This window comes from Schistocerca gregaria, chromosome 2, assembly GCF_023897955.1.
Source record: "Schistocerca gregaria isolate iqSchGreg1 chromosome 2, iqSchGreg1.2, whole genome shotgun sequence".
Lineage (NCBI taxonomy): Eukaryota > Metazoa > Arthropoda > Insecta > Orthoptera > Acrididae > Schistocerca > Schistocerca gregaria.
This window is the reverse complement of record NC_064921.1, coordinates 879,979,388-879,991,542: the sequence shown is the minus strand read 5'-3', so window position 1 is coordinate 879,991,542 and position 12,155 is coordinate 879,979,388. Positions and strand designations below refer to the sequence as shown.

At 43.6% G+C, this 12,155-nt stretch overlaps 1 protein-coding gene across 1 annotated transcript in view; it reads right to left on the bottom strand.

The window, feature by feature from the left end:
- The window catches only part of LOC126336606 (juvenile hormone acid O-methyltransferase-like), a 201,629-nt gene that overhangs the window by 35,260 nt on the left and 154,214 nt on the right, over positions 1 to 12,155 (bottom strand). Inside the window, exon 4 of the mRNA XM_050000472.1 lies at positions 10,863 to 10,995. Within this exon, the coding sequence (XP_049856429.1) occupies positions 10,863 to 10,995 (133 nt within the window). The remainder of the gene's footprint in view (positions 1 to 10,862; positions 10,996 to 12,155) is intronic.

Genomic DNA, 12,155 nt, shown 5'->3' with positions numbered 1-12,155 from the left:
AAGCGGCTAACATCTGATCGTAGGGGTCGAGTAGGCAAAAAGCACGGTTGAGTTCAGTGTCCTCAGCTAGATGCGCAAAGACACACTGCGCATCGCGACGGAAACCATTCTAGAATTTAAGCGAATCGGCATTCACGCTGCGCTGCCAACTGGACAAAACAGAAGCGACACGAAATGAAATCCCTATCAGCTCATTACTCTAACGTAAATCAGTTACACAAACAAAACGAACACAGACATTTATCCCCAAGATGGAGACTATACTGTAAAGAGCACTAATTTTAAGTGTATATCATTAAGTTAAGCATACGTAGTTTTAAGAAAAGGACCGCATCGGTGCAAGTAAAGTACCTGTATAAGGAGCGTAGAATACGCTAAAATTGTGAACTTAACATAGGCTATTGAATGTACACAGTTAGAAATAAGTATGAGTATTCAAAGGAGAAGAAAATATACACAGATATTCCTATCAGACTATATACAACAGCATTAAGAGAAGTTTAAAAGAAAAGTAACAACATGTACACTTAAAAGAACACGATTAGCACTGAACTTTATTGAGAACTAAGCGGCTTACATACAGCTCGCAAGTCAGCGACGATGGGAAACGTAGAATGAAATATACACATAGAAAAGTGCGTGTGACGGAGACGTAAACTACAAAATAACATATCGTACGAGATTTAGCGAGAGGAGCAATTGTGCACTTATAAGACTACACTTCTTTACAGACAACATTAGAATTAGCGAGCGTGACGTATAGGGAGAATACATACCCACAAATTTGCTATTACAGAACTCACTTATGTTAGTTGCTATTAATTACATGGTACCTTATACGAAAAGCGTAAGCAGCTGAGTAAAACTGTCAACATGAATCGTACAACTTGCGGGAGATAAGCTAAGTAAATACGAAAACCAACCAATACGCACACAACGTAATTATACGAACTAAAACAAAATAACTGAGGTAAGTACTGTATGTTTAAAAAAGCAATATACAAAAACAAATTAATTTCACTGCTGGATAATACTTGGAAGTAGAGAGAGTGTGAAAAGTTTTAGATTCGATTGGAGGTATTAATTAGTTAATCTACGTTTGTGGTGACATAACATGCATGAATGAATCTAGGAAGAGAATGAAAGTGTATTAGAGTAATATGAGTTTATTTATATTTGTGAGAAGAAATAAATAGGGCGGTGGTTCTAGTGTAAGAACCCTGTAGGTAATACATGAGTATAAATGGCAATTCATGTGGAAGATTTTTTAATGAATAATTACATGGATGTACGGCGATGAATATGAAGATTCTTTTTGCAGTGGTACCTAGGAAAGGGCCACGAAGGCGACGTAAGAAAGAATAGATTATATAGTTTTAAGTCTTAGAATGAATGGTTGTATGAGTGTGGAAAGCAAAGTATGATGATGTATGTACGGGAAGTAATTATGAAAACGACCATCTTGAAGAAGCAGTGAAGAATAAAGAAGAAACAGTGGAGTCCATAGTAACAAAGGCACACGCTACATTTAAAGTACACTACAATACAGTGATCGGCTACACAGGCGTCAGAAAGTAAAACAAATTAGTATGAAAAATATTTCTTTAGCGACTAACTGTTACAGCTTGAGCAACTATAAGGTGAATATTAATGAAAATATGATATACGATTCGTATGAGGAACGAGCACAAAATGCAGTGAAACAATATTTTCTACACTGAGTTCTTGACACACGGAGAAGCGAAAACAGTACTTTAACATAAGCACGTTCTTCTTTCGCGGGAATGAATTATGAGTGGAATTACACATGGCAAAAATACAGTAAAAATCGGCCACACGTTACAAAGGGTAAACACGTACATGTCGTCGCATTAATAAGGCAGAAATATGACTTGAAATATGTGTACATGAATGTGTAATGTTACGACGATTAACAAGCAGTGATGAAGTCAGGATTGTCAAAGGAAAAAACATCCTACACACTCGCTCACAAACGAGCACCTGTAAATATTGTACGTAGTATGGTGTCTATCAAATGCCGAGGATAGAATAAGTACACTAACGACGCACTACAAGTAGCAATCTTAGAAGTTGCTTGATCTCTGAAGCAGACCTTAGCAAATCTTCTTTTTCCATGTAGTGAGTAGTGCTGGAACGTATTTTCTATGTGTTTTTGTGAAGGTATAAACGCGCAGGAGGTCGGGCCTGCAAGTCAAGAGAAGAAAATGCAAATATTCAGAACAAATGAAAGATTCCTTCTAATTTACTTATTAGTGTGTAAAACGATACCAAACATGGTATCCATAAATGAAAACTGAAGGTGAATTGTACACTTAGTTGTCAACTGTATTATTGTCAATGTCGAAGTCTATGTAAAATGTATGTACGTACTGCTTTCTGTGTGTATCTGTGAACGTAAAAATGCGCAAGTCGGTCCTGCAAGACAAGAACGAAAAAGGTGCCAACATTCTGAACAAATGCAAGATTCCTCCTAATTTACTTATTGGTGTGCAAGATGCTGTTTAACATGAAGACCATATACGAAGTGTGAATGTGGACTGTACATTTATTTGCCAACTATATTATTGTCAATGTCGAAGTCTATGTAAAATGTATGTATGTACTGTTTTCTATGTGTAGTTGTGAACGTAAAAACGCGCAGGAGGTCGGTCCTGCAAGAAAGGAACAGAGAACCCAAATATTCAGAATAAATTAAAGATTCCTTCTGATTTTCATATTAGTGTGTAAGAGGGTGCATGTCATGGAGTCCACATATGAAATGAGTATGAATTGTAAATTTGTATGTCGACTTTATTATTGTCAACGTTTTTGTCTATGTAAAATGTATGTACTATTGTCAATTTTATGTGAAATTTTATTCTTGAAAAGGAACCATTTATGTATGTATGTGAAGTGCAACGCGACGGACGAGTAAAACACTCGCACGTGTGAAGTAATACAAAAATGTTAAGGCCTAATAATAGTGAAAATAACGGCTGAGCCGTAGTAAGAGTAAACGCTACAATGTGGCGAAGTGGATACAGTGAGTGTGATGCGTGTGCGACGGAAAAATGAGAGGAAATCCGTATAACCACGAGTTGTGGTGTGAGGACCGCTGAACTACAATGAACAACGGAAGACAATGCCGAGTTCTGCAGTGCGGCCCTTACCTCACCTTGCTGTGCGAAAACCTCGTCCAGGCGCGAGATGATGTATTGGTGTTCTTCGGGTTGAGCGTTGGAGCTGAATCCGTCGTATCCAGTCTCCGGACTGGAGGGCATATACAACACCGACTTCATGAGCCTGGAGCGACATTACGATGGATGCGCGGGCAGTGCTGCTGCTCACGTGGCGCTCGCGTCACTGCGACGGGCGCGGTAAACAATGAGCTGCTGCTAGCCATAAGCGCAGCGAACAATGAGATAGCGTGTGCTGAAAAGACACCTTCTCAGAACGGCCAATGAACCAAAAGCCAGTGAGAAAAACAATTTTTAAAACATGGTGAGGACAATTTACGAAATGTAAAATTTTCCCCTGTCCATACAGCTTAACAAGTATAATGAAAAATCACAGACTAAGACGTTAGCACGACGTGGACGTACGATTATGTAATATAAATATATGTGAATGTCATTATGTGATATAAGTGTATGTGAATGTATTTATATGTATGAACTTGTAATGAACAAGGAAATGAACTTCGTAGACTTACTTGTAGTAGCTTAAGGGTATTAAAACTCCATTGACTTGCACCAAATGACTCAACATGAGCCCCAAGGTAAATAAGGCTACTGTATACTGTCTCACTAAATAAAGAGACTTATTCCCGACAGTATACAGTAGGGGGGCAATTGTGATATACCTTTTGCATTTCTTACTTGTATGTTTTCATCCTCTTTAAAAGCAAAGAGAAAAGATGAGGTGGTAGTAGCCCAGCGTAGAGCCTGTGCCTACCGTCAGGTATTTTTGACTTTCAGATGTTAAAAGACAGAGCAGTTTTTGTTCTGGTACGAGTTGTTGGAAGGAAGGTTTCGCTCAGTGAGTGAACGAGTGAGAACCGCCATTTTTTAGCGAGTAATTGCAGACCGCCATTGTGTGTATTTTCTATGTGCATCGAACAGAAATATAGTAGTGTTTTATTAACAGAATATTTGTGAGAGTTATTATTATTATTTCAAGTAGTAATGCAATAAGAAGAACGGAAGCCCACCTGTGTACTTCGGAAAATTTACGAAGATCCGAATATAACAACACGGCCACAGTCAAGGAGACGGCGATCGGACATAATATTAATAATTGGTACGCATAAAATACTATGAAGACGATTTATTTATATAAATATAAACTAAAATGATTCCTTTCCCGTTACAGGCAATGCCTAGCTTATTGTGCTTGTCCTTCATGCCAAAGAATTAATCTCTTTAATTCATCCATTTTAAAAAAGCCACACATTCCAACATTTTATTATCATTCATTCCCTATCCTATTATATTATCATTTTATTATATTGTATCGTGACATCTTAAGTCTTCAGTTATTGTCCTTCCAAAATATCTAAATGCACTTACTTGGCTAATGGTAGATTGTCCTGTTTTAATACTGGACAGTCTGCCTCTTGTACTGATGACCATTCTCTTTGTTTTTGCTGTGTTTATTTGCATCCCATATTCCACACAACCTTCATTCAGCTTTCATCATGTTATTCACTGTCCGCTCACTTTCTGCCAGTAATACCACGTCATCAGCAAATCCTATATATGCAATTCTCTTTCCACCAAAACATATTTCTCTTTCCCCATCTAAGCCTTTCGTAATAATCTCATCAAGGTATGCGTTAAACAACAGTGGGGAAAGGCTTCCCACAATATTTCGTCCTTCAGGACCATGCCCCCGAAACAGCTTGACAGCCCTAGTTAACATACGGAGCTAATTATTTCTTAAAGTTACATCACTTGCCTCTAGTCGAGTCACAATAAGAAGATAGTTCGCAATATTTTAATAAGCGTGACATTTCCGTCAGTGAAAGCTTACATTTTGCAGTGCAGAGACTGCAGGACAAGGTTGATGTGACGGACAGCAATATCACAAGACCAAGGATAACATCAACGGAGTATAAAAGGATTGATCGACTGTTTGAGTTAACCGCTGTCACACTACCATAGCCAACAGAGCCTTATATGGTGAAGGGCCAGTTTCAACTCGATCATTAAGGGATGTCTTTACACATTTAATAACGATTTTTCCTGTCTATCCATTTTTATAACTTGCTGATACTTATTGTTCCTGTCACTATGTATCGTATTATGTATTTGGAAAAAATTACAGCCGCGAGTAGGAGAATCATTCTAATGTCTTACGGATGCAAAGTCTTAATTTCTGACTACCTCCCATGTTTACCGAGCAGGGTAGCGCAGTGGTTAGCACACTGGACTCGCATTCGGGAGGACGACCGTGCAGACTCACGTACGGCCATCCTGATTCAGGTTTTCCGTGATTTCCCTAAATCGCTTAAGGCAAATTCTGGGATGGTTCCTTGCTAATGGCCGTTTTCCTTTCCCATCCTTCAATGATCCGACCTCATTCTCCGTCTCTTAATGACCTCGTTGTCGAGAGGACATTAAACACTAAATTAGAATTGTATTAGTACCTTCAGCTACTGACGAGCGTTGATATATATTAACGGGGACAGGACTCGAACCTGGGATCTCCTGCTTACATGGCGGACGCTCTATCCATCTGAGCCACTGAGTACACTGAGCATAGGGCGATTGCAGGGACTATCTCGCGTACGCCTCTCGCGAGACCCACATTCTCAACTCGTATGTCAACACAGTACATCTGTAGTGTCCCACCGCAACACACTCATTACTCGTGGAAGACAATCTTGCCAAGTCCCGTAGGAATTCTGGGAATATGTGTGCATCCCCACAGAAGAAGAACGTCATGGCCGGTTCTGCCAGAACTATATACTTATATGGATATGGTGTCTGTTCTTTCGGATATGTCGGAAAGAACAGACACCATATCCATATAAAGTTAAACAGTAATGTTCTCCTCCTCCTCCTTACCTCATAAGTTCGACAGACAGCAGGTGGAAGCAGTAACAGTGGACAGTATATAAAGTGTGTTGTGGGGATGCGGAGAACAGTGCATCCGTTCTCGTAATGTGGAAACGGAGCGATTTATCTGGTATCCAAAAGGGCACGATCATTGACTTCTGGGGCAAGGATGAAGGCATTACGTAAACGACCAAGTTTGAAAACTGCACTTGTTGCCATGGTTAAAGTATGTCGTGCATGGCAAAATGGCGCTATCCAAAACCTATTGCCAAGGCAACTGCGGTGCAGCACAGGCATTAGATGAGAGGGATGAAACATGGTAGTGGAGATGTGTACTGGTGATTAGAAGCGCAACTGTTGCGCATCTGACAGCCCAGATGAACCACGGGGTTACCAACAGCGTGTCCTCAACGATCGTTAAGCGAACGTTGGTGCGTATGGGCCTCCACAGCTGGTGCCTGGTTCATGCTCCCGTGCTGACTGCTGGATTTTGCACACCAGTACTGCAAACGGACGTCCACTGACTGGTGACAGGTGGCCTTTTCAGACGAACCACGTTTTACACTCCGTCGGAAAGGTGGTTGTTGGCGTATATGACGTGAATCGTCTCAAAGCAAACACCCTGCATGCCTTATGATCTGTAGAATGTTTTCGTGGTAGTCCCCGAGTGATCTCGTCATTCTGGAAGGCACTATGGATCAACACAGGTATACTTCTATCCTTGGGTACCATGTCCACTCCTACATGCACTTTCTTTTTCCTCAGCACGATGGCATCTACCAGCAGGACAACGCAATCTGTCACAGCTCGCAGTGCTTCGAAAAGCACCACGATGAGTTTACTCTACTCCCCTGGCCACCAGACTCCCCCAATTCAAGCCCAATCGAGAATCTGAGATATTGCGAGGTGCCGGGCCTAGCAATGTATTTAACACTAAATTCGTCTAGAATCTTCCTTTGGAAATGATGCTCTAAGCCCCCCTTTTCTGACTCCGACTTTTTCTGTTGCACATAGATTAGGAAAAAACGCGAACTGACACTGTAATCGACCGTGCAAGTTGAGTAGAAAAAGAGTTTGGCACCTGCAATAATTTAATTTGATAAAGGAAAGTTTCATTAACGTGGAGAGAAATGAGAGGGTTGTTCTACAGATCGATAGAATGAAATTTCTGTCCAAAATAACAATTTGATTTATTACGACTAAACTCAAAATAACAAACAAAACACATGAAACATTTACGATACGTCAAATTGGATACTCAAATAAATCCTCTGAAAGTGAAGTTGTCCATAAACTAGCTTGTGACATTTATGAACATGTGGTATGTGGAGTCAATTCCTTGCAACTCAAATCTTAAAGGAAACACCCAGCCAACTCAACATTAATTGCTGCTACAGTAGTGAGAACTCAGATAATGAACACCCAAGACAAATCACTTTAGAAAAGACGAGAACAGGGGTGCTCTGCTGAGCTCTGATTATCACTCCGTCTTCAGGCCATGAGTGGCCTACCGGGACCATCCGACCGCCGTGTCATTCTCAGCTGAGGATGCGGATAGGAGGGGCGTGGGATCAGCACACCACTCTCCCGGTCGTCATGATGGTATTCTTGACCGAAGCCGCTACTACTCAGTAGAATAGCTCCTCAATTGGCATCAAGAGGATGAGTGCACCCCGAAAAATGGCAACAGCGCATGGCAGCTGGATGGTCACCCATCCAAGTGCTGGAAACGCCCAATAGCGCTTAACTTCGGTGATCTCACGGGAACCGGTGTATCCACTGCGGCAAGGCCGTTGCCTGAGCTCTGATTATCACATAGCAAAATTCCCTAATCTGCCAGTGCTGCGGACATACATTATCAAGCTCTCTTTGTAACTGCAAGGACACAATCTGGCATACCGGAGGCGATGGCTGGTTGCTTCGTCGTGGTGATGGTAATGTTGCGAGTATAGCCCAAAACAAATTATCCTGGTCTGGTTGTTCCAGGCTAAAGACTTCCTAGCAATGCAAATGCGGCTCTGAGGGAGATGAAGAAGGCTCGCCACACAATCACTGACGGTACAGTGATTGATTTTAACAAGTTAAGTCACACAGTAAGTCCAATACAGTCAACTTTAGCCAAAACTGCTCAAGACAGACAACATAGGCTGCTTGTATGCCGAACGCTCAATTGCCAACTGTACTCGGAAAGTTATGTTGAAGTCGAAATTTCAGCAACTTCATCAAACAGTTGCAATTAAATGAAAGTATATAAGACAGCCAACGGAAGGCAGGTTGCCCAGAGCAGCGAGAGCTCAGTCTTGTAACGTATCCGACCGAAAGGCGAGACTCGACTCTCTACCAAGAGCACCCGTACAAGCTGTAAACAGAACATTAACGTCCCCACCACAGTGGCTGTGGTTAAACGTGCCAATAAGCAACTCAAAAACCAGTGGAAAATTTCACTCAATTGCCGAAGCGCTACTAGTCCACCAGTGGAGATACTTGGCACCAATTTCTGCGCCGATTTTGCTAAATCACGGAGCTATCCCCTGGGCAAACCAATCACAGTTATGATTTTGCAGAAAACGCGGGAATTTGCCCGCAAAGACTGCCTGGGAGCACAAGTCATCCCCAAGCCTCGCTGGTAGCCCGTCGGAAAGTGTTTTCGCTAAGTTTCTGTGAAGTAATGGAAACTCTAAACCCAGCCTTTCCTCCAGGCCCCTGTGGGCGTGTCGCCCCCGCTCTTATGACAATGTCGGCGTCTGGACAGCATCTACTCGGCTCCCTCACACCCGTCAGCATAACCCTTTCAAGAGTAGCAGAACCTGCCTGTCACCGGACCACCCGGGTGAAGAGAGACGCTGCATGGGAAGTCTGCATGTGAAGGAATAGCAACTTTTCACCACACGTAATTAGAGAGGAAAATATTCATATCTTCTGAGTTCTCAATACTAGCCTTGTAATGACCATACTCGGCTATACTTTCCCAAATCGAATTACTCAGAGTAAGATTCAAATATGAGAGGGGGCAAGCCACTGTGTGCATTGTAAAGGCATGCCAGTTCTCAGTATCACCTCCATTGCGCTGTTCGCGTCATGAATCATCAACCAAGAAACCTAACGCAGTGGAGTCATCATGGCTCCTCATCCCTGTCAGAAACCTCATTGACTCTCGCTCTGCCCATCTCGCACCAATGCTACCTGGAAAATGTGGTTATTGAAGCTTCTGACAGGTGATCACGCTGATATGACTGAACAGTGTATTATGGACACAGATCCTAATTTCTGTAAACTTTAAAACTTGTGCGAAACTTTAGGCTGAAATACACTCCTGGAAATGGAAAAAAGAACACATTGACACCGGTGTGTCAGACCCACCATACTTGCTCCGGACACTGTGAGAGGGCTGTACAAGCAATGATCACACGCACGGCACAGCGGACACACCAGGAACCGCGGTGTTGGCCGTCGAATGGCGATAACTGCGCAGCATTTGTGCATCGCCGCCGTCAGTGTCAGCAGTTTGCCGTGGCATACGGAGCTCCATCGCAGTCTTTAACACTGGTAGCATGCCGCGACAGCGTGGACGTGAACCGTATGTGCAGTTGACGGACTTTGAGCGAGGGCGTATAGTGGGCATGCGGGAGGCCGGGTGGACGTACCGCCGAATTGCTCAACACGTGGGGCGTGAGGTCTCCACAGTACATCGATGTTGTCGCCAGTGGTCGGCGGAAGGTGCACGTGCCCGTCGACCTGGGACCGGACCGCAGCGACGCACGGATGCACGCCAAGACCGTAGGATCCTACGCAGTGCCGTAGGGGACCGCACCGCCACTTCCCAGCAAATTAGGGAGACTGTTGCTCCTGGAGTATCGGCGAGGACCATTCGCAACCGTCTCCATGAAGCTGGGCTACGGTCCCACATACCGTTAGGCCGTCTTCCTCCCACGCCCCAACATCGTGCAGCCCGCCTCCAGTGGTGTCGCGACAGGCGTGAATGGAGGGACGAATGGAGACGTGTCGTCTTCAGCGATGAGAGTCGCTTCTGCCTTGGTGCCAATGATGGTCGTATGCGTGTTTGGCGCCGTGCAGGTGAGCGCCACAATCAGGACTGCATACGACCGAGGCACACAGGGCCAACACCCGGCATCATGGTGTGGGGAGCGATCTCCTACACTGGCCGTACACCTCTGGTGATCGTCGAGGGGACACTGAATAGTGCACGGTACATCCAAACCGTCATCGAACCCATCGTTCTACCATTCCTAGACCGGCAAGGGATCTTGCTGTTCCAACAGGACAAAGCACGTCCGCATGTATCCCGTGCCACCCAACGTGCTCTAGAAGGTGTAAGTCAATTACCCTGGCCAGCAAGATCTCCGGATCTGTCCCCCATTGAGCATGTTTGGGACTGGATGAAGCGTCGTCTCACGCGGTCTGCACGTCCAGCACGAACGCTGGTCCAACTGAGGCGCCAGGTGGAAATGGCATGGCAAGCCGTTCCACTGGACTACATCCAGCATCTCTACGATCGTCTCCATGGGAGAATAGCAGCCTGCATTACTGCGAAAGGTGGATATACACTGTACTAGTGCCGACATTGAGCATGCTCTGTTGCCTGTGTAAGTGCCTGTGGTTCTGTCAGTGTGATCATGTGATGTATATGACCCCAGGAATGTGTCAATAAAGTTTCCCCTTCCTGGGACAATGAATTCACGGTGTTCTTATTTCAATTTCCAGGAGTGTACATCCTACAGTGAAACTTGCTGACCTCTGTCACAGACTCAGGAGAGCGGTAAACGTCTCCTAGCACTAACTCACCTCCATGTAGATCTTCCAGCGTGGTTCCTCTGCCATTTCTTCATATGCGGCGAACACGGAGACGTACGGCACTACAGTGAAGATGGCTTCACCACCCTCTGCCAACAGCCTGTAGATGTTCTGGATGGCACACCTGTTCAAAACATCTGCTAATCAGTTCACACCTATTTCTTGTTATCAAAGCGGTCAGAAATGTTAGGAGCCGAGAGTCGTCACAAACTCTAAGTTTCAATAAGTATGATTGTTGTAAAACAACTCGTCAAGCCAATTATGCCGTAGCTGTGAAATAGTAAAGAGGTTTTATAAAGCTGGTACAATAAAGCAATATTTTAATACATACATAAACTGTATTTCAGAATTCAATGATAAGCAAGATCACTTAACGACCTTGTGAAAACTATTTCAGTAACATTACCGAAAGTTGAATTAAACTAACACTTAACTACCCAAATACAGTATTAAAATACGAGGGTGAGTCAAATGAAAACCTTAAATATTTTTTAAAATATTATTTATTGTACAGTAGTGGTACAAAGTTGTATTACTTTTCAACATAATCTCCCCCACGTTCAATGCAAGTCCTCCAGCGCTTACAAAGTGCATAAATTCATTTAGAAAATAATTATTTTGGTAGTCCTCACAACCACTCATGCACCGTGTCGCGTACTTCTTCATCAGAACGGAACTTCTTTACTCCCATTGCGTCTTTAAGTGGTCCACATATGGAAATCACTTGGGTCAAGGTCTGGTGAGTATGGTGGATGAGGAAGACACTCAAAATGCAGGTCTGTGATTGTTGCAACTGTTATATGGGTAGTGTGGGGCCTTGCATTGTCATGTTGCAAAAGGACACCTGCTGACAGCAATCCACATCACTTTGATTGCAGGCCGCAGATGATTTTTTAGGAGATCTGTGTATGATGCACTGGTGACAGTGGTCCCTGTAGACATGTAAGCTCCAAAATGACTCTTTTTTCGTCCCTGCTGATGGCTGTGTTCGAAACTTCTTTGGTTTTGGTGATGAGGAATGGTGCCATTCCTTGCTCGCTCTCTTCATTTCCTGTTGGTGGAAGTGAAACCAGGTTTCGTCCTGAGTAACGATTCTTGCAAGGAAGCCATCACCTTCTCGTTCAAAACGCCGAAGAAGTTCTTCACAAGCATCAACACGTCGTTCTTTCATTTCAGGAGTCACCTGCCGTGGCACCCATCTTGCAGACACTTTGTGAAACTGGAGCACATCATACGCAGTGTGGTGTGCTAACCCATGACTAATCTGTGAAGATGCTGCAATGT